This window comes from Pseudochaenichthys georgianus, unplaced genomic scaffold, assembly GCF_902827115.2.
Source record: "Pseudochaenichthys georgianus unplaced genomic scaffold, fPseGeo1.2 scaffold_1172_arrow_ctg1, whole genome shotgun sequence".
NCBI classification, from domain to species: domain Eukaryota; kingdom Metazoa; phylum Chordata; class Actinopteri; order Perciformes; family Channichthyidae; genus Pseudochaenichthys; species Pseudochaenichthys georgianus.
The window spans coordinates 1,249-25,250 of NW_027262112.1; the positions used below are offsets into that span (position 1 = coordinate 1,249).

A 24,002-nucleotide genomic window follows, 5' to 3' on the forward strand; every position below is an offset into this window, starting at 1 on the left:
TATGGAGATTTAGTTTTAAGTTTTTATTATTTATTATTTTAGATAAGTGACATCTCCTTGGTGTTTGAGAACTGGGATGAACATTAGACACTAAATAAGTTGATTAATTGGAATGAAAAATAACTGAAACTGTATATATTTAGATATTACAGTTAAAGGCGTATTATTTATTACTTATTCGTTAATTTTTTTCATTCATATTTAGGTTAAGTAATTCTTCATGTGAAAAATGCCAGACAATAAATTTGTTAGCTTCCCAAATGTGGAGATTTGCTACTTTTTCTATGTTTTTATATCACATTAAAGTGTTATTTAAAGTTTGAGAAACTGGAACTAAATAAGCAGATTGGAATTCAAAATAACCGAAAGGGATATATATTTAGATATTATAGGTAACGGCGTATTATTTATTACTTCTTGCTGTTCCATGGGTGTTTTTAAATGTTTTAAAATTAATAGTTGATCATATTTTGGTTCGATTAATTGTTTAAGTAATTTTTCATGCAAAAGATAATAACTTTTTTAGCTTCTCAAATGTCGATATTCGCCGCTTTCTTCTCTGTTTTAAATCACATTAAAGCGACACTTAAAGCCATCTCCTTGGTCTTTGAGAAACTGGGACGAACAACATACCGCTTTCAGGCAAATCTTTCCACGGAATCAATGATATCAGAAACTAATAAGTAGGTTAATCGGTATTGGAAAATAACCGTTAGCTGCAGCCGCGTAGTTTAAATGAATATCGGACAAAATATAAAGACATTCTCACATTTTAAAGAATTCAAAACACCTTTTTTCTGCCATTTTCTTGCATGAAAATTACTTTTAAAAATGCATAAGTATCTAAATAGTTGGTGTCTATTGCATCGCCGTCAGTGCAGGGATCGGTGCGGCATGTTGGCGTTCTGAAGCCTCCCCGAGTGTTGCGTGTGATGATAACCATGTGTGGTTAATCTCTTCACGTTGATCGATTGATCTGAGAGGAAACGGAGTGGATCTTTTGAGCAGTTAGATAAATAAATACACGTTGTCCAGTTATCTTTAATCAAGTTTGACATCTTAAAACATGACTGGTGTTCAGTTAGCTCCGTGTTTTCACACTCGTCCCGTCAGCGTGTGCACAGATCAGGAGCCCGGGGCCGAGCATGTGGCGGCCTTAGCGCTCCGAGGACATTCCTCCAGAGGAAAGGGAAACTTCAGACTTCACTGAGTGCATTCCTCCGCCGGCTCACTTGGCAGGCGTTTGGGAGGGAATCACCGAGCTCTGCTTTCATTGGGCGACACCAGAGACGTGCGCGCACTCACTACGTGCACGCTCGAAAGCCTCCGGTGTTGATGCTCGTCCAAACAGACTCCCACTCGACACTGGACTTCCCGGGTTGACTGCACTTATTTTAGAGCGTTGCAGCAAAAGGGAATTTGAGGAAGTGATGAAGCGCCCGTTTAATGTTTATTCCTGCACATATTTACACTTTTTACTGAATAATCTCAAAGAATACAATCATTAAGATAATGCCGCTAAGTGAAATTGGAAAGCAGAAGTTAGCCGTCTTTTATTTCCACGAATTATTGTCACCAAAAACGTGGATAACTGACTTAGTGTGTATTATTCCCGTCAGTCAGTGGCAGTATTTAGTCCTTTTTAATCTGAGTATTTTTCCCCCAGCGGAGAAGACCCCCGAGCATGGTTGCCATGGTTGCCCTTCGAGTCTTTTTTCTTTTCTTGACTTGCATTTTGTAATTATCCGTATGGGAATACGATTTAAATTGAAACTTTTCTCCTGTCTAATTAATTGGGTGCCGAGTGTTCCACGGTGTAATGGGTTTTAAAATCCCCGAAGAGACGGACGGACCCTCAACGTGAGCTTCGGATAACTTAGTTCAAACTGTTAGGCATCATTAAAGGGGCCCTATTCAGCAGGAGAGGACTCTTTAAAGTGGAGACACTACATACTGATATATACCTGAACATCAGCAGGAGAGGACTCTTTAAAGTAGAGACACTACATACTGATATACACCTGAACATCAGCAGGAGAGGACTCTTTAAAGTGGAGACACTACATACTGATATACACCTGAACATCAGCAGGAGAGGACTCTTTAAAGTAGAGACACTACATACTGATATACACCTGAACATCAGCAGGAGAGGACTCTTTAAAGTGGAGACACTACATACTGATATACACCTGAACATCAGCAGGAGAGGACTCTTTAAAGTAGAGACACTACGTACTGATATACACCTGAACATCAGCAGGAGAGGACTCTTTAAAGTGGAGACACTACATACTGATATACACCTGAACATCAGCAGGAGAGGACTCTTTAAAGTAGAGACACTACATACTGATATATACCTGAACATCAGCAGGAGAGGACTCTTTAAAGTAGAGACACTACATACTGATATACACCTGAACATCAGCCGGAGAGGACTCTTTAAAGTAGAAACACTACATGCTGATATACACATGAACATCAGCAGGAGAGGACTCTTTAAAGTAGAGACACTACATACTGATATACACCTGAACATCAGCAGGAGAGGACTCTTTAAAGTAGAGACACTACATACTGATATACACCTGAACATCAGCCGGAGAGGACTCTTTAAAGTAGAGACACTACATACTGATATACACCTGAACACCAGCAGGAGAGGACTCTTTAAAGTAGAGACACTACATTCTGATATACACCTGAACATCAGCAGGAGAGGACTCTTTAAAGTAGAGACACTACATACTGATATACACCTGCACATCAGCAGGAGAGGACTCTTTAAAGTAGAGACGCTACATACTGATATACACCTGAACATCAGCAGGAGAGGACTCTTTAAAGTAGAGACGCTACATACTGATATACACCTGAACATCAGCAGGAGAGGACTCTTTAAAGTAGAGACGCTACACACTGATATACACCTGAACATCAGCAGGAGAGGACTCTTTAAAGTAGAGACGCTACACACTGATATACACCTGAACATCAGCAGGAGAGGACTCTTTAAAGTAGAGACACTACATACTGATATACATCAGCAGGAGAGGACTCTTTAAAGTAGAGACACTACATACTGATATACACCTGAACATCAGCAGGAGAGGACTCTTTAAAGTAGAGACACTACATACTGATATACACCTGAACATCAGCAGGAGAGGACTCTTTAAAGTAGAGACACTACATACTGATATACACCTGAACATCAGCAAGAGAGGACTCTTTAAAGTAGAGACACTACACACTGATATACACCTGAACATCAGCAGGAGAGGACTCTTTAAAGTAGAGACTACATGTTGTGCTGATTCACTGCATGTAAATCCTAATTTCTCCGTCTCTCTCTCAGCAGGGGGTCTGGAGGATGCTTAGAGGTTTCCGAGCAGCGCCGTCTTGCAGCAATGGCCTGAGGGACTCTCTGGACTGAAACCAAGGTGAGAAGCCACAGCACACACGCTTTCTTTTACGCAACCGCACTGTGCAATATGTGAAACACACACACACACACACACACACACACACACACACACACACACACACACACACACACTGACCAATTCTTTCACGGCGGCTTTTCTTCTTAAAGCCGGCTTCTTGCTATAAAGGAGGAGCACTGGTGGAGATATGAAACCTCCAGGCGTTCCTCCACGTTAGTCAGAACCCAAACCGTACGGATATACCCCTCTTTCCCATTTCCTCACTTCCTCGAATTCAGGCGTTTCGCAGCCTCCCGTTGGTCCGCAGTGTTCGTCCATCGTGTTTAAAGAAAGCTCGTGAGTTCTGGTTCAGCTGGCGTTGGCTAATGTTTGTCTTTGGGGATTGTCGCGCTGCCAGAAGCTCTTTCAACACCGGCTGGAGAGGAGTCGGAGCCACGGGTCTTTAGTGCTATAACTGGAGTTAAAAAGGACGTTAGTTTCATTAGCATTTATCCTGCTGCATTGGAGTTAATTGATTTCCCAATTAGTGATCAAGAAGGTTTCTTTATTTGCTTCTCGCCCCTTTAATATTGCAACTCCAGGCAGTCGGCATCATTTATTGAAAGAAGGGCTGCACAATTAATCAAACATATTATTCAAATGGCACTAAGCACAATGTTTAGTAAAGGTAACATGTGTAAATATCTGAATGAAGTATCGTGGAGCTGCAGGGAAGACCTACATATTGTTTACTACAAACTTAATAAAACATTTTTGTACAGATCCTCTTTTAAAAAAGTCATTTTAATAGATTTCTTTCAATGATAATGTGAATATATATTATTGTTATATTTTTTTGTTTCTGACATGTTCAATAAATTGACTAAACTTGACTTGAATTATCCTAATTACTGTATTTAAGTACAGTTTGAGGTATTTGTACTCAAGTATTTTCTTTCTTGACTACTTTATTCTTCAATTCAAAGAGAAATATTCTACGTTTGACTTCACTACTGCTCGTTACAGCTTTAAATACTTAATAAATTAAAAAAACGTATACAAATCTTCAAACATGTGACGATAAAGTTATGTTAAAAAAAGGTTTTCTGTTTAACACACATTTCAAGCTTCTCAAAAGTGATGATTTGCTGATTAAAATATGTTACTTTACTTTTAATAACTCAATATGCAATGAGTACTTTAAGTCCCAATACTTAAAGTTCAATTTCCTAATGCATTATTTGTCAATAAAAATATTAAAGAACAATCATCAGGATGAGTTTCCGCTGCACGACAAGGTGTTCGAGCTAACAGACTAAAGCTCACAGACGGATACGAGGGGATTCGGACATCAGTCGTCGACTGCGTTGACGTGCAGACTCGGTGATTTAAAGACATTGATTGAAAACGCGCTCTGGCTTCCCACGGAATAAAGTGCATTTGCTTTGTGTGCCGAGTAACTCCGTACTTTATAAATGTCTTCTCGGTGACTCAGAAAACTAGACGAGGATCAATCGACGAACTGATGAGTGGAATGCTGAGAAGAATAAAGAATAATTACATTGCATTTAGCGGACGCTTTTATCCTTTAAAGGCTTTTCCGGTTATCACCCGGCCCCTCGTGTTATGAAGGTGTTTCTGCATGTGAACGGTCTGCAGAGTCAGAACCCTCAAAGTGCACCCTGTAGGGCAGGGTGTCAAACTCAAGGCCCGGGGGCCACATTCGGCCCGCGACTTCATTTTATGTGGCCCCACAAGAGCTTGCAAAGAATATAATATGTTTGTTATACGGTTACATGCTACAGAAGCACGTTGCCCATAAACTACATTTCCCACAATGCATCTCAAATATGACTTTTTTCTCAGAATTTGCCTTTTTTTCTTAAAAATATGCATTTTTTTCATAGAATTCCTTTTTCTCAGAATTAGATTTTTATTTCAAAATGTGACTTCTATTTCTTTTTTCTCCAGAATTTGGCTTTTCTTTTTAAATCATTTTGGGACATACGCACTGAAGAGACTTGCCCTAGACTTCTGCTTTCAGACGTAGTTAATTATGAAGTTATTACCCTATCCGATGATAATCCAATGCAGAGGCAATGATGTAATATAATACATTATTTTATATATATGATATATTTATATATGTATTTTTATATAGTCTTAAAGTTACGACCGGCCCTTTGAGTGCAACCATAATGCTGATGTGGCCCGCGATGAAATTGAGTTTGACACCCCTGCTGTAGGGAGTAAAACTCTAACACAGAGAAGACCTCCCCAAAACGCCTCGTTGGAGATACGTCACTGTCCATTTGATTCTTCCGGGGACATCATGATGTCATGTCGTCCCCGGAACCAAATGGACCAATCCGTGGAGCCGTTACGTTCGCGGAGCCGTTACGTTAAGCCACCGCTGATTGGTCCAAATTGACCAATCCACGGACTTCCTCACACACTCAGTGCAGGCAGCTCAGCTGATCTCTCCTCCCTGGCTGCAGGCTGATAACAGATGGTTGGGATCGCGGCGAAATTCTCTCTGCAGACCCATTCTCACAGCGTCTATCAACCTTTTTCTTACGGTACGTCCACACAGCAGTTTTTCAAAAATCTTGAAAACCTTGGAGCTGGGCTTGTCTGAAGGCTTGGGGATTTTTTGCGAGCAATGCGACCAACAACCAATCACATGAATGTCCCGCCCCCGACAGACAAAGTAAAAACCCCGGGGATTTTATGCGAGCAATATATAAATATATAAACTCCCCAAACAGGCGAAACCCTACCAGTCCCCCCACTGTCTCTGCCACCTCCCTCCATGCCGGTTCCTCCGGTTTGGATCCGGTAATAGTTCTGGTCGTAAAGAACCGGGTGATTTGCTCCCGTAACTTCTCGTTTGGAATATGAGGAGATGAACTGCGGTCTGGTTCTCCCAGCTTACACACGGTTTGATTGGCTAGCGCTTCTACTGTCAGATTTGCATAAACGTGTTTGATTGGCTGGCGCTTCCAGCTCAGCTTCAAAAGTTGAACATTGCTCAACTTTGGAATCCTGGGAATCTTCGCTTCGCTCCCCCACAATGCAGTTCGGCGAAAAGCGAGGCAAAGTGACGTCATCCCCATTCAAAGTCAACGGGCAGAGAAGCGGTGGAAGATTCTTCTGAAGCTGCCGTGTGGACGGACCGTTACTCAATATCAAGCCACACTTAATCGGAGCGCACTGGGCTCACAGGGAGGGGGGGGGAGGCTGGAGCTGTTGGAGCTGCAACGAGCCGTTAAAGGCAGAGAGTGACATTCAGTGAATACACGTAGTTCACAGAGATGCTGTTTGAGAAACAATGTGAGTTTGGAACATTGAACAATTTAAATCTATTCTAGTCGAGTCAACGATGGAACTATGATCAGTGGCACGGGACCTTTAATAATGAAATAATACATCCGCCCCACAGCTGGGATATTTACATCGTTAAGCAAAAGGGACAGTGCAGAAAAAAATAATACCAATTACTTTGATAATTTACTAATTATTTAAGTCGTTTTTAAAGCCAGAAATAGCTATTTTCAAAAATAGAGTTGTTCCCTTTAATTATCATATTTAAGTAATGTGCTTTTGGTTTTGCAAATAAAAAAACTAGACATTTAGTTTAGTTTATTTTTTTCCCCGAGCGTGTAAAACCAAATGAAATGAAACAAAAGATGATAGACATGATGCAGTACTATACAAATGAATGCAATAACAAAACGAAATATTTAATTAATAATTGAATAATCTGTAGTATCAATGTCTGATATCAATAAACAAAGCTTTAGCTAATTACACGTCCGAAAAGACGTGTAAGACTTGGACTTTGAGAAACTACGATCCATCCATCCATCTTCTCCCGCTTATCCGTGGTCGGGTCTCGGGGTAGTAGTTCCAGCAGAGAGCCCCAAACTTTCTTTTCCCTGGCGACATCAACCAGCTCTGACTGGGGGGTCCCAAGGCGCTCCCAGGCCAGCGAAGAGATATAGTCCCTCCACCTGGTCCTAGGTCTACCCCTTGGTCTCTTCCCAGCTGGACGTGCCTGGAACACCTCCCTAGGGAGGCGCCCAGGTGGCATCCTAACTAGGTGCCCGAAATGAAGTAAATGAAGTACTTTGTGTCAGTAGATTTCTTTAAGAATCTGACTCTTAATGGCAGTTTGTGATTTTGTGGCTAAACTACGATATACATGTTTATTTTTTTATTTCTTGCATTTCTTTTGGACAAAACGTTCAGATAAATGGACGTTGAGAGTATTCGTAACTTGATATGATATAAAACAATAAGTAGAACATCTCCATATTTAAGGGGCTCCAAAGAAGCAGTTTTGCATGAAAATGACCTCTTACTACAATTTAACTATCAAAATATGTGGCACCTATTCCATTTCCCACAGTAGCACTACAGTGAAGCGTCCGTCAGTATATCTTATAAAAACACAAGTATTAGTACTTATTTTTGGGGGTTTGGCTGAAGACACCCCAAACATAGACCGAATGATGAATCGAGACCAGCGGTTCCCAACCTGGGGGGGGGGCGCCAAAGATCTCAGCGCACGTTTAAAGCATAGTCGTTGTCCATGCCGGTTTCAGCTGGATTATTCGTCAGTTGCTCCGATCAGATCGGTCTCCTCCATTTTGTAGATTATTTACGACTTTTGAATCCACAGAAACACATCGGCAACATCCGGCTTACTTTGAGCGTGTTTTAAACAGTTTGATCCCTTTGAGAATTGTTTCCACTTCCGCCGTCCTTTAGTTTCTTCATTCATTCATAGTTTAACATTTATTTTCTTGCTGTTTTATAGTGTTTATTGTAAATGTATTCTTAGTTAGTCTCATACGTTAAACTAGTTTCTATGCTTTTATTTTGAAGGCATGTTTGGGCACTGGGTGATTAGAGCACCTGGTGTACTTGTATATATTGGAGACAGGTGGAGGTGGGAGCCAGAGCACTCGTAGGCAAACGGTTTTTTACCAGGGTGTTTCAAGCCACACAAGGGAAAGCCATAGGAAAGGCTTAAGGAACGAGATATAGGAAACCTGTTCATTGTATTTTGTTATAGGAATAAAAAGCACAACGGAGAATCTTGTCTGGACCTGGATCATTGCCCTGCGTAAGATCCGCTAACTAGTGCCTCAGCGGCTGTTAAGTTAACTATCTGTTTTAGTTCTATATGATTTTGGCTGCGACAGGGGGCTTGGAATTTAGTTATTTATGGGGAAAAAGTCAAACTTTTATTTTGAAGGCCCGATATTCTAACGCTGTGCATGCAGTCGACGTTGGACTGGAAGTACTGGAGACCATACACGCTTTTGAAAACGTCTGACGTAGTGATCATCTTCTCAATAAAACATCTTTGCTGATGTTTTTTCGAGTCTTCTGGCCAATCAGAATCAAGATGGTTGCCGGAAGTCCCCACGGAGAATAACTTAGCGGTAGAACTACTCTTTATACATCCATGGGTACAACTTCAGATACGAATGAACACGTAATGAAATATGACCCGGTCTGATGACTGACAGCTCACAGAACAATGGGGGCGATCTCCCCTTACCCACAAAGTAAAGTAAGTCACACAGACTCTCTCCTCGTTGCTCTTCTCGCAGCAAGATGTCAGAACAAAGTGAAAAACAAGCAACGGCATAAAATATTATTAATATGTCGGGTAGTAATAGATGTATTTATTTTCTTCTCAGAGAACCAGAATGCGTAGTTTATGTTAGGGGGAGAATCCCCCCAGACCCCCTGCTGGGGTGGGTTTCCAGCATGCCACGTGTGGTACAGTTCAGCTTTGATTCCATCTCATTAAACCTTTTTTAAAAGCATTCTTTAGTTCTGTGAAGGGATATGAGGGACTGTACTTCACTTTAATTAATATCGTATGCTGAAAAGCGTATATATTTTTTGTTGAATGGATTTGAGTGCTTCAAAATGTTGGGTCCCGATTTATTGACTAAGTAAAACGTGGGTCCCGAGGCCGGTTGAGAACCACTGCTCGAGACGATACCCAGCGCTACGAGACGCATGCCGGCGAGTTTATTTGAGTGATGGAGGGAACCGAGTGAACTCCATGCACTTATATAATAAACCGAGGGGGTTGTGTGCTCTTACATAATGTGATGTATGGACGTTCGGTTGCAGAGAAGGTCCTTGAGCGCAGCGTCGCTCTCTTTGAACTCCCCTGACCCCTTCTCTTTGTCTCTGGTCTGACGCCTCGTTAAGTGAACCGCCAGAATCAACGTTTTAAAATCAGCCTGCTCTTGATTTCTTTACGTCTATAATCACTCAAGACCCCCCACTGTGAGAACATCTGGTTTAAGGTACAGTTGCTCAAGTACTGTATTTAAGTACACAGTTGAGGCATTTCCTTTCCTTGCCACCTTCTACTTCAACTTACTATTTTTACGATACAGCTTCCAATACCTTCTAAAGGATTTCACATCATTACTCTTCACTTATTTCACCGCGTTAGTGACTCTACTATAAAGTAGGGATGCCAGCGATTATTCGATTATTCGAATATTCGCTACAGTCTCCATAATCGAATATTATTTTTAAAAATCGATTTTATTTATATATTTATTTTTATTTATGTATTTTTTAATTTTTTTCTGGCTTAGTTTCAACCAAAATATATATAAATATATATATGCTAATAATAGTAATAGTATTAACCCGGGGGGTCGGTCGAATAATCGATTATTATTCGCCAGGGCTGCCGAATAATCGATTTTGATCATGGTCAGTTTCTGGCAACCCTACTATAAAGTCAGATTCTTACGCCCAAAGCTTATGACGTGCCAATCTTTTACCCGTCATCGTACACGGTGTAATTACTTAATTTAATTAACTAAAGGAATCGGAACACTGGTCATGATTTCCACCCCACCTTTTGGGATGATAACAACACGGAAGCACATTAATAACGTCCCGTGGTGCTTCAGACTCTCTGGGCGTGTCTTTATCCTCAGAGCCGGTTCGTGATTACAGGAACACACACACACACACACACACACACTCGTTTTACCCCCCCCACGGCATCCGTTTCCCCCTCAATCATAGTATGACTGGAATTAGTGATTCAGTGTTTTTAAAGACCCCCCTCTAAACAATCTGTGTGGTTATGGCAGCTGTTTTTACTTTAGAACATCTGTGATAAACGGGGACTTTTTACCGACTACTTTAAAGAGTCCTGATGTTCAGGTGTATATCAGTATGTAGCGTCTCTACTTTAAAGAGTCCTCTCCTGCTGATGGTCAGGTGTATATCAGTATGTAGTGTCTCTACTTTAAAGAGTCCCTCTCCTGCTGATGTTCAGGTGTATATCAGTATGTAGTGTCTCTACTTTAAAGAGTCCTCTCCTGCTGATGTTCAGGTGTATATCAGTATGTAGTGTCTCTACTTTAAAGAGTCCTCTCCTGCTGATGTTCAGGTGTATATCAGTATGTAGTGTCTCTACTTTAAAGAGTCCTCTCCTGCTGATGTTCAGGTGTATATCAGTATGTAGTGTCTCTACTTAAAGAGTCCTCTCCTGCTGATGTTCAGGTGCATATCAGTATGTAGTGTCTCTACTTTAAAGAGTCCTCTCCTGCTGATGTTCAGGTGTATATCAGTATGTAGTGTCTCTACTTAAAGAGTCCTCTCCTGCTGATGTTCAGGTGTATATCAGTATGTAGTGTCTCTACTTTAAAGAGTCCTCTCCTGCTGATGTTCAGGTGTATATCAGTATGTAGCGTCTCTACTTTAAAGAGTCCTCTCCTGCTGATGTTCAGGTGTATATCAGGATGTAGCGTCTCTACTTTAAAGAGTCCTCTCCTGCTGATGTTCAGGTGTATATCAGTATGTAAGCGTCTCTACTTTAAAGAGTCCTCTCCTGCTGATGTTCAGGGTGTATATCAGTATGTAGTGTCTCTACTTTAAAGAGTCCTCTCCTGCTGATGTTCAGGTGTATATCAGTATGTAGTGTCTCTACTTTAAAGAGTCCTCTCCTGCTGATGGTCAGGTGTATATCAGTATGTAGTGTCTCTACTTTAAAGAGTCCTCTCCTGCTGATGTTCAGGTGTATATCAGTATGTAGTGTCTCTACTTTACCTCTTTTCACCCTCTGAAACCAGAGCTGCTCTGATTGGTTAGCTGGCCAGCTCTATTGTGATTGGTCAACCATGGTAGATATGTCCCGCCCCCTTGGCTTATCACGTACAATATGTTGGAGTGTGAGGGAGAGAACCACAGGGATTGTAGCCTTTGCAGACCATTGACATGCACTAAAACGTATAGGAAAGTGTGCTGAAAGATTTACAAAACATGATTTATTTTACTTCCAACTTAAAAACAACCCGGTTAGGAGGAAACAACAGACCCTGATAAAGACACGAGTACAACTTTGTAAAGATCAATTGACTTTGCAAGGTGCTCTTCAGGAGATCAGAGGTGTGCGTCTCAGTTTTCTTCGGTGTCGCCGGGCAGACTCTCAGAGCCGAGACGAGCAGTCTGCAGAAACTCCCGGAGACGAGAGAACCTCCACCTTCCTGCCGTCAAAGTCGTTCACTACGACCCGTCAAAGATACAAATACTACGAAGGGTCGAATAACCGCTAATAAAAAGTAGGATATTATTTACATTAAGTGTGCAAGAAATGGCAGAATACATTAAATATAAAAGTCCAGTTATATGGACGGTATCTGTTTAGTGTTGAGCTGCTAATAAACATTTAGCGATATTCTAAAAGCGTCTTTGTCGTGTTGCTGAGGCAAGCGGTGGGTTAATAACGAAAGAAGAAGTCTGGGGCAAATAAGTGCAAGTCTCTTCAGTGAGAATGTCACACAATTATTTTAAAAGAAAATCAAAATTCTGGAAAAAAAAGTGACATTTTGAAAAAAAAGTAACAAAAAAAAAAATCAAAAGTGAGATGCATTGTGGGACATGTAGTTTATGGACACCGTGCTTCTGTAAATCGGCCTGTAACCGTATAATAGACATATTACATTCTTTCACAGCACTTGCGGGCCACGTGAAATGAAGTCGCGGGCCGGATTTGGCCCCCGGGCCTTGAGTTTGACACCCCTGAGTGAGTCAGATGGAAACCTGTAATCGAGCGAGAAGAAGTGCTGACCTCAGAAACACAAACATACGATTATGGCCGCCGTGTGATTACGTGTGTGAGCGAGAGCGAGGTGGGACGAGGTGATTACTACGCTGGAGTGAGGGGGCGTTAGCACAACAAGCTAACCGCTAAACCTCCTGACCCCGGACGGAAATACTAGTTTCACCAAAGAGATGTCTCGGGGTACTTCTCCACGTTTTGTAGGATGTGACACTGTCTCTCTCGTTGCCCCAAGGATGCAATTATCTTTTTTTCCATCTTTGATTCATCTGCTAATTGCTTTCAACAAGTTTAGTCAGAAATAGTGAAAACGTCCATCCTTTACTTTATTTACTTTAATGTGATTTAAAGAAAATTGGAGAATTAGCAAATGTGCGGATCTGAGAGGCTGGAACGGCATGTTCCGGATTCTTTAATTTAAAATGACCTAAAAGACGAATCTATTAACGATAGAATCCTAAACATGTCAGAATATTAGCAAAAACATTTCTGTGAATCGACGGATGGTGCTTTTCTAAAAATACAACCGCCCTTTAAACAAGAGCGCAGCATTAAAGCCCCTTCTTTTCTTAAGTGTGTGTGTGTCATGCGGTGTGTGTGTGTGTGTGTGTGTGTGTGTGTGTGTGTCATGTGTGTGTCATGCGGTGTGTGTGTGTGTTACGGTTTCTCCCGTGCAGTGTGTGTGTGTGTGTTTCTGCAGTGTGTGTGTGTTTCTCCCGTGCAGTGTGTGTGTGTGTGTGTGTGTGTGCGCTCAGTCTATTGAACTTTTTTAAATCTCAGCTAAAAACTCACCTCTTTAAACTGGCTTTTAATACTAGTTGAACGTGTGTGTGTGTGTGTGTCTGGTGTGTGTCTGGTGTGTGTGTGGTGTGTGTGGTGACGGTTTCTACCGTGCAGTGTGTGTCATGTGGTGTGTGTGTTACGGTTTCTCCCGTGCAGTGTGTGTGAGTGTGTGTGTGTTACGGTTTTGTTGTGTGTGTTCTCCTGTGCAATGTGTGTGTCATGCGGTGTGTGTGTGTTATGGTTTCTCCCGTGCAGTGTGTGTGTGTTATGGTTTTTCCCGTGCAGTGTGTGTGTTACGGTTTCGTGTGTGTGTGTTTCTCCCGTGCAGTGTGTGTGTGTGTGTGTGTGTGTGTGTGTTACGGTTTCGTGTGTGTGTACTCATCACTAATGAACTAAACGAGCCGACAGCTTGATGAAGTGCAGATTTGTTAAATGCCCTCCAGAATATGCCAATCAGTCCTGCTCATAATGAGGTTACCCCCCCCCCCCCCCCTACCCTACATTACCGAGTCAATGATATCGGAGCGCACTGCAGGTGAACCAGCGCATCAGGAACTTACGCTTTCCCTGTATGCATTTTAACGATTCATCAAATCCGTTTTTAATTGTTGATTTTCGTGTCTTTAACGGATTGAGATTGCGCAACACCTTCTGTTCTAAAAATAGATTGTAACCCGGTTTAGTTTGAGAGGAAATAGTGCCCTTAAGTTGACATTTCCTTCTTCTTTAACTAAACCGACCGCAGTTCCTACATGTTTAAAATGTTATCCTCTTTAATCCACTTTCAATGTGCGGGCATGGATTTATATATACATGTTGGCTTGAGAGAAAGCTTCTAGTTATCGATCCATCAAATGTAAAGACACAACATCCAGATTTATTGTCCATAAAGAAATATATATTTGATGTAGCTCCAATGAATCTGAATGATGTTGGGTTTTATTCTTTCAGGACATTATAGCGTATTATCTTCTTAATTATAAGAATGTGTACCATGGGACGCTGGACTTTACATTTCCTTTGCGTTTTGAGATTTCCTCTCTAATCCACTTTAGCCCTCGGCTTGGCGTCTCCTTTAAACGACTCGAGCAATGAGGAGAAGTCAGTCGCCGTGCTCGTCTTTCTCCATCGCTAAGTGGCAGAAGTGCGGCTGAATAATTGATGTCCACGCGTCGGACTGGAGTAGATCGGTAGGCGTCACCGTGGACTCGGAGCCACGCCGTCTTTCAGGGCTTTAAGGGTTCCTGCTCGGCGTCTCGGTTCTGATCGGCCTGCGACTTCTATTCAGTTACCTTTCATTAGAACATTCAAACAGCACACATCCCCTCTGTCATTATTCACAACCCATTGTAATATAACTATAATATAATAATAATAATAATTCCTTATATTTATTATAGCGCTTTTCCAGATGCTCAAAGCGCTATATAGATACACATTACACTTTTGCTGAATGAAACCCCCTGTATGACATATCGTAATACGTACTAAATGTACAGAAGTCATAAAGACGGCAAACTTAAATGTCACACAAACATTTGTAAAGTTTGCTGACATTAGCTACACATCCTATTGGTCCAGGTAAAACCTCATTGTATACATTTAAAAAGGAGACTTTAATTGCTTATGAAATTACTTTTTAATTTGTAAGAGAAAAATAATTATCTGATCTTTTAAATGTTGCCTCAGGATTCTCAAAAGCAGTAATAATAATTCCTTATATTTATTATAGAGCTTTTCCAGATGCTCAAAGCGCTTCACAAATACACATTACATATATCTACATCTACATCACTGTGGACAATACCCACAGGAGCAAGTTCAGGTGAAGTGTCTTCCAAGGACACACCGGCCTGACGCAGTGGGGCGGGAGCGGGTTTCGAACCGGAGTTCCCCCCTTGATCTGATGATCGGATGCACAGACCACTGCGCCGCCCGTCCCGACAATATGCAGAAGGAGCCGCGAAGAACGACCGAAGTATCCGTATATTTTGATGAAAAATTCACTTCATTCCAGTTTGCAATACGGCGTTAAGAGAAAGCTGCACTTCTCTTAGGCGACATGCTAAGACTCAACATCTGTGTTTTAATATTTCTTTCCTTTATTTGTTGCATAATGCAAACTTTGAAAGCTCAATAGTGTTGCCTTCTGTTTCCCTTCGCTCTCCGTCGTCCTGATTTCACGTCGGCCTGTTGATAATACGCTCTGCAGATCATTCTGATTAGGTCAACGAGTGCAGCAGCATGACTGATGAGGACCCGTGGAAGGACTCAATCCTTTCGGTTAGCGGGAGCACATTAAGAGAGCGATGCATTCCTTACGGTGGCTGCATCCAATAGATTAAATTATTTGATTTGATTGAATCGTCTCCGTCGTCAAATATCATTTCATTCTGCCGTCATGCCATTTAATCCGACTGTTGATGATCACTAGCTGCGTACAGTGTGTGCTACACTGTTTTAAAGACCCAGAACTAACTGGACACACACACACACACACACACAACACACACACAGATACAGACGCACACACACACACCACACACACACACACACACCACAGTACAGACACACAGACACCAGACCACCACACACCACACACACACACCACACACACACACACACACACACACACACACACACACACACACACACAACACAACACACACACAGACACACACAGATACACACACACACAGATACAACGCCTAACACACACACACACACACACCACACACACACACACACAGATACAGACACAGATACACACACCACACACACACACACAGATACAGACACACACACACACACACACACACACACACACACACACACACCAGATACACACACACACACATATATACACACACACAGATACAGACACACAGATATAGACACACACACACACAGATACAGACACACAGATATAGACACACAGATATAGACACACACACACACACACACACACACACCAACAGATACAGACACACACACAGACACACACACACACACAGATACAGACACACACCCCCCCCCCCCTCGTCTGTGTGTCTGTCATTGAGGCGTGCCCTTGTCTCCGCGTCTCTCCCCTCTTCTCTTCTTGTCTCTCCGCACGCTGACCCACCGTTACTGCCGTGTCAAGGAGACGAAAGCAACCAATCCCATCGCTCCCAGCGGGACACACGCATCCAATCAGCTCCGGAGTCCCCATGGTAACTTGTGCCGGAGAGCCCGGGCTCGACCAATCACAGCGCAGGGAGCCACTTAGCTACGAGAGCTTTAATGGCCTGTTTCTGTTGTCATTAATAAAAGCACATAACCTCTGCTTCGGGCCGCCGGACGGAGACGCTCCGAGAGCAGCAAGCAAGGACACTGAGCTAATGCTAACGCTAACGGCAACAGCTCACCGCTTTGCACTGGCTTCTCATACTAGAACATGACATGTTGCTAACAGCTCTCGTGTCAACAGGGGGATGTGTTTCACCCTTCAGTCTCCTACCCGCTTCAGTGCAGACATTCCTCTGACCTGAGCTCCTCCAACGATGCAACATAAATAATAAAATACAAAGTAGTGCAAGAAGTCTATACACTTAAAGGTGGGGTCAGTTTGAGAAACCGGCTCGAGGTACACTTGTTGTTATATTCCATGGAATGCTCTTAACATCCCGAGAGCAATGAATATCTGAAGTGCTTTGAAGCCGTGGCGCTGTGGAAAGCTCGACCAATCATCTGAGCCGGCTGAAGTAGCTGGACGGCCTGCCTGCCTGTCAGCCTTCCATCGGGGCACACACTGATCTCTGCCCTCATTGGTCATGTGCGTGTTGGGGGAGGGGCTCTGTGAGGAAGTGGCAGATTTTGTTACGGCTGTGTATTTTCAAATTCTAGCCACTCGAGCCGGTTTCTCCAAAAACCCCACCTTTAAACAATAGCTCACGACAGGCCGTGGTGCATGCTCAATATATCACAGCTCAGGGGCGTGGGTACGCGCGAAGCTTGACTTGTCCCTTTTATAAATATATTTACATTTTGTCCGTCACTAACTAACTTACAAAAAGCATAAGATGGAAACATTTCAGGTTGACTTTTAATTGAACTATTCACATCTTAAACTGCACTGTAACTTTTATCCATGTATTTTTCCTTAATGTTTATTTTATTAGCTTTTCTTTTTTAATGCTTAATGTCTTTCATTTTTTTTTGTAAAGCACTTTGAATTACATTGCGTTGAAAAGTGCTATATAAATAAACTTGCCTTGCCTTTCCTTGGCCCCCCGGGGTGCCCCCTGCTGTGCGTGGGGACATCAACAAGCTGTTTGAGGTTGAGAGCATCCAGTAGTTGCAAGAAGTCAACTGCAGGGTGGCGGGAGGGGGGTGTCGACACGGATGTTCAAATCCCCCAGTGGGACAGTATTTGCAGACGTGGTCCAGACTGAAGAGAGAAGTTCATTTGTCTCCGAGACGAAGGCTGGGTTTGGTTTGGGCCGCCGGGAGATGAGAACACTAGTCCTGGGGAAAGGGGGTTTGCAGGATATGTCAGGAAGAGACGAGGGGGTCAGTTTCAGGGTATTACGGCTCAGCCTCCACGCGGCGGGCTTTCTCCAGGTGGTCATAGCCGGGTTATTAGTGAGGGATCGTGAGTTAAAGACTTCTATTTTGAGGCTTGATGAGACGGTGTAGCAACTGTTGCATTACGTCAGTTACGAAACTAACTAACTAACAAAGCTTCAGATGGAAACATGTGAGGTTACTTGGACCTCCGGGGGGGGGGGGCTCACCATGGAGGAGAGGACTGAGGAGTGCCTATCTCCAGAGAGCACCTACACAACGCCATGCAGAGCGACGTGAAGAGCAGGCAGACCAACTGGAGAAGTGTCACCATCAAAAGCTTCCTGACGGGGTCTTGAACCAAAGCAGAGACATGATGAGCGTTAGTGGCCACAGGTGCAAAGCTCTCTCCAGAGCTGCTGGAAGCCGAGTCTCTGGGACCGGAGAAAGTGGAGCAATATTCTCGCCACGCCGAGCGACAGCCAGAACAACCTCAACCCAAGTGACCTCGTGAGCATGCTGCTGGTGCTGGACAGGTTTCCAGTGGCTGCAAGACGAGGAGCACGTTCAGCCACAGACTCATCCCTCCACCACAACGCACCAAGCGCCTCGGACAGTCCTCTGTGCCTGGAGCACAACAAGGGGTTAATGATGAAAAAGAAATCAAATTAAATCACTGGTCGTAAATATACACTGTTTCCACAACCCGTGTTAACTTGTCACTTTAACTTATTCCGCACTTTATAACTTAGATGATGACGAAATATGTATATATGCTGACAGTTATTTTACTCTTATTTTCATTTATCTCCTATTTTTATAGTCTTTTATTATTATCATTATTATTTTGGATTCTAGATTTTATTGATCTGTGTGAATCTTTGCTGTACTGTTTTTTTTTTTTCACGCTTACCTGTTGCTGCTTCGTACAACTGCCTTTCCCCTCGGGGATTAATAAAGGTTCATCTTATCTTATCTTAAACAAATGAATGTAAATAAATATCCAAATAATGGATCAACGCTCTCCGTCTAATGTGTTCGCTAGCTGTTAGTGTTGTTGCCTAGCAACCACCTCGCACTGTTTCGTGCAGAAGGCAACGGAGGGACTATTTTATTTTGAACATCATTATTTACTAATAAAAACCATTTAAATTAGAGTGTACTTTTCCTTCATATTGCCACGCTTGGTAACGGCTTCGCGTCGGGCCGAGCCGCGGCCTGTCGTGCGCTATTGCTCAAGTAGAATATGATGTGTACAAGAACACAATAGTAAATTAAATAATGTACGTTAAGACGACATTAAATACGGTTTATTGCGGTGATAACTATTTATAGAAATAAGTAGATGACAAACAGGCGCTTTACAGAGTTCAGGTGTTCAGCAGTCTTATTCGTACATTCAAATTTAAAGATGTATTCTTAATGCAGACCTGCTGCGTATGTTGGTGGGGGGATAACATGTGAATGGATGTAAGAGATATGTCATGCATCATTTTGTTAGCAGTAGTGGTCAAGATACGTACTATTGTTTAGGTAACTGTACTTTACTTGAGTACTTTCTGCTTCTTGATGCCCTTACTGTCAGACAGAATAGTTGCAGTTTTCCGATCAGATAAACAAAACTTCATGAATTTAGTTTTCTGCACAAGGGGATAAAATGGGAATGGATATAAGAGATGCTCTTATTAACAGTAGTGCTTAAGATATGTAGTATTTTCTATACTTCATACCTTCACTGTGAGAGGAAACGGTTGTACTTTTTATATAAATAAGTAGATTCTCTCTCAGTCTTCATAGGAGCTGAAAGTAGGTCACCGTGGACCAGCAGGAAGGAGCTCAGGTCTGCCTGGTCACCAGCTCCTCGTAGCTTAGCATGCTGCGGCTAAGCTACGCTGCCACACACCGTTTCCTCCTTACGTAAGGCTGAGTCTTCACAGCCGTTTCCATGGTGTCTGTCTGAGCTCACAACACAGCATGTCTGCAACCTTGTGCATCGTGCGGGGGACAGCTCTCTCTCTGCGTTCCCTCTCAGCTAACGGCTGCAGAAAGAGGAAGTCGTTTCCATGCTTTATTTATTTAAATATCACCATTTGTTTTGTGTCCGCATCTCGTATGCAGCAGATACATCGCTCCGTGTCGAAGTCCATTAGCTGCCATCAGATTGCCGTGCAGATGATGGCGGTAATTAATAAGGCATTGCTTTGATCAATAATTGATTTGTCTTTCATTAAGTGGAGTTCAGGCCGACTCGCCGGGTCGCAGCAGCAGAGGAAAGTCAATGGAAGACATGAACAGTTTTTATCTTTCTAGATGCACAAATCTGATTTTTATCCAAAGCTAGATGGATATTTCTACACTTTCCATGTTTTTTATGTGCATCTAATTTTTTTAATATATTTGAGAGAATAGTTTCTCTAATTGAGTAAAAAGTAATAATTTGTGCAACTTTTAGCGTCAATTAAAGTTCCCTTTTGTCTTACGGTACGTCCACACAGCAGCTTTTCAAAAATCTTGAAAATCTTGGAGCTGGGCGTGTCTGACAGCTTGGGGATTTTCTGCGAGCAATATATAAATATATAAACTCCCCAAACAGGCGAAACCCTCCCAGTCCCCCCCCTGTCTCTCCTCCTCCCTCCATGCTGGTTCCTCCGGTTTGGATCCCGGTAATAGTTCTGGTCGTAAAGAACCGGGTGATTTGCTCCCGTAACTTCTCGTTTGGAATATGAGGAAATGAACTGCGGTCTGGTTCTCCCTGCTTACACGCGGTTTGATTGGCTAGCGCTTCTACTGTCAGATTTGCATAAACGTGTTTGATTGGCTGGCGCTTCCAGCTCAGCTTCAAAAGTTGAACATTGCTCAACTTTGGAATCCTGGAAATCTTCGCTTCGCTCCCCCACAATGCAGTGCGGCGAAAAGCGAGGCAAAGTGACGTCATCCGCGTTCAAAGACAACGGGCAGAGAAGCGGTGGAAGTTTCTTCTGAAGCTGCCGTGTGGACGCACCGGAAGGCTTTCCCTTTCTGTGTTTAGATTATTGCCTTCATTGGATATCACCGTTTCAATGATGAAGACAGATGAGAAAGTAACTCTGAATCCATTCGACCCAACTAGTGGAAATGAAAGGGTGGACAAAGAACCCCTCGTGTGCTCTGCAGGCCTCCCAAAACCAAGTTGCTCCAAAGAGCTCTACGTAAATCCAGATTGAGAACACGACGTGCGTTCGTATCGTAACCCGACGCATTACATCTCGTGTCGCTCTGCATGTCCTCCCCTCTGAGATCTCGCGCGCCGCAGAAATGAGATTCCAACGTGCCGGTTCCTCTGCGAGCGACCCTCCCCAGGTGGAGCGTCCTCGGTACACACACGTCGTGATGGTAAAGCCTCTCTGCGGGCGAAGCGCCGTGTTGAGGTGTGTGTGTGTGTGTGTGTGTGTGTGTGTGTGTGTGTGATGCAGATGTTGGCATGCTCACACACCTTCAGTATACAAGTCACTTTTTGTTATTCTGCAACACGAGGCTGAAATGTATTCTGAGTTTACAGTCGATGCACGAACGCATGCAGCTTGAAGTCTCACGTGTTTTCATGCATGTTCCCGTCTGTGTGTTTCCTCTCTAGACGCTGGTATGCATTGAGGATGAGTGGAGTCGGTGAAAACCCATCTGACCCTGCCAGGGCAGAGTCACGGAAGCGCAAAGAATGCCCTGCAGAACTTCTCGGACCCAGGTGAGACTTTCGAGGCATTTCATTACGTGTTGTAACTGTTCAAGTCTGAGGGAAGCAGCCGAGGCGAGCGAGCGGTCGGCGACTGCGACCCCTGCTTTGGGAAAGTACCCGTTGCAAAACCATCAATTACCCGTTTACTAAAGGTGATGCTTAGGGTGAAAGCCGGCCGGCCACGTCTTAACTCCTGCACCGTAACGACCGGGTGCTTCCCACGCACGTCTGACTGCTCTAACCCCGGAGCGCTGAACAATACATCTGCATTATTTATCTGTAGACGTTTCCTTTATCGATGCTCCGCGTTGGCCCCGCGCAGAGGCCTCGGGACGCAGGGGCCTCGGGCGCAGGGGCCTCGGGACGCAGAGGCCTCGGGGCGCAGGGGCCTCGGGACGCAGAGGCCTCGGGACGCAGGGGCCTCGGGACGCAGGGGCCTCGGGGCGCAGGGGCCTCGGGACGCAGAGGCCTCGGGGCGCAGGGGCCTCGGGACGCAGAGGCCTCGGGACGCAGGGGCCTCGGGACGCAGGGGCCTCGGGACGCAGGGGCCTCGGGACGCAGGGGCCTCGGGACGCAGGGGCCTCGGGGCGCAGGGGCCTCAGGACGCAGGGGCCTCGGGACGCAGGGGCCTCGGGGCGCAGGGGCCTCGGGACGCAGGGGCCTCGGCCATGTGGGGATAATCGACCCTCTTACGGTTGGCAGCAGTCAGTTGGCAGCTGCTGACTATCTTCACACAACAAGATATTTCAAGTCTTACGGTTTGTAAATGAAATGTATAGGTGAACAAACTAACCTTTTTTTAATGACAAGTCAAGATGTTGACCAGACTGAGGTACGTCATGAACTGTGACGACATCGATCAATCAATCGATCAATCAATCAATGTTTATTTATAGCCCAATATCACAAATGTTACATTTGTCTCAGTGGTCTTCACAGTTTGTACATATCAGTATGACAATACCACACCCTCTGTCCTTAGACCCTCTGTCCTTAGACCCTCTGTCCTCAGACCCTCTGTCCTCAGACCCTCTGTCCTCAGACACTCTGTCCTCAGACCCTCTGTCCTCAGACCCTCTGTCCTCAGGCCCTCTGTCCTCAGACCCTCTGTCCTCAGGCCCTCTGTCCTTAGACCCTCTGTCCTCAGACCCTCACATCGTAGGAAACACTTCCAGAGAAAACCCACAGTTTAAGGGAACATGGAGAAACCTCAGGGAGAGCAGCAGAGGAGGATCCTCTCCAGGACGGACAGACTGCAATAGATGCCGTGTGGAAATTGAAAAGATAATACATTTTACAGCATATAGACCGAATGTTTGGAAATGCATGTGTGTATAATAGGAAGATGAATCCACGAGGATGTCAGCAGTCCTGTGGGAGCCATCAGGGAAGTAGTGTGGTGAGAGTCTGGCAGGACCGCAGAGACGGGTTCAGCCACGCCTCGAAGTCCAGGACTCAGATCCAGTGCTCAGGATAGAGGATCCAGGACACACGACCACAGCAACGGGATTAGCCTCGACTCCGGATCCCGGCGTAGATAGACACAAAAAAGAGATTTGGGGGAAGCTGGGTTAATCGGAACATGAGAGTACACGGGTACAGACAGCCAGGAAGATATCAACACGCAATACCGTTGACAAGTAACGACAAAAGTACTTCACTGAATATCTTTATTTTCATCACCTTCCTTTATTTAGCAGATTGACGGGAAACTAATACGATAAAAGCCAGGTCTACGTTAAAAAAGATTGACGTTTTAATTAATTAATGGAGAAAATAACCAGCGAATTAATCCAAAATGAATAATTGTTCACATGGAGAATAATTGCCCCGAGCTGTGTGCCTCTTCGTGCTGGCAGCACTTTGGCAGCTGCCGTCTGAAATGAGAGGGGTTTCTGCGCTGCCCTCGACGTGGAACCGCTCTGTCCGTCCGTGCATGTGTCCACGCTTTAACTTGTTGTTCTCCTTCTCTTCTGCAGCCCAAAGCGGAGCAACGAGAAGCGGAACCGCGAGCACGAGAACAAATACATCGAAGAACTCGCCGAGCTGATCTTCGCCAACTTCAACGACATCGACAACTTCAACGTCAAGCCGGACAAATGTGCGATCCTGAAGGAGACCGTGAAGCAGATCAGACAGATAAAGGAGCAAGGTACGCCCTCTCGTCAGTGTTTATGTTTCCATCTCACTTTATGCGCAAACGGTTTGTGACTTCGCTTTTATGGAAAGTGGAAATGCAGTTGTGTTTCACTTAAAGGGGACCTATCATGCAAAATGCACTTTGTGATTTTATACATCAGCATGTGGAACTCAGGCAGCGTCAGGAAATAAAACCCTCTCTTTTCCTCCGAACCCAAATCTTTTGAAAACGGGGGAACAACGAGCGGACACAGATTCCATCCGAGGTGACGTC

General features: G+C 43.9%; 1 protein-coding gene across 1 annotated transcript in view; it reads left to right on the plus strand.

Moving 5' to 3' along the window:
• The first annotated feature begins 3,356 nt into the window (after window positions 1-3,356).
• LOC117440751 (nuclear receptor coactivator 2-like) overlaps window positions 3,357-24,002 on the plus strand; it is a 37,038-nt gene continuing 16,392 nt past the window's right edge. Inside the window, exons 1-3 of the mRNA XM_034076981.2 lie at window positions 3,357-3,446; window positions 21,491-21,598; window positions 23,569-23,741. Of these exons, the coding sequence (XP_033932872.1) occupies window positions 21,510-21,598; window positions 23,569-23,741 (262 nt within the window). The 5' untranslated portion in view covers window positions 3,357-3,446; window positions 21,491-21,509. The remainder of the gene's footprint in view (window positions 3,447-21,490; window positions 21,599-23,568; window positions 23,742-24,002) is intronic.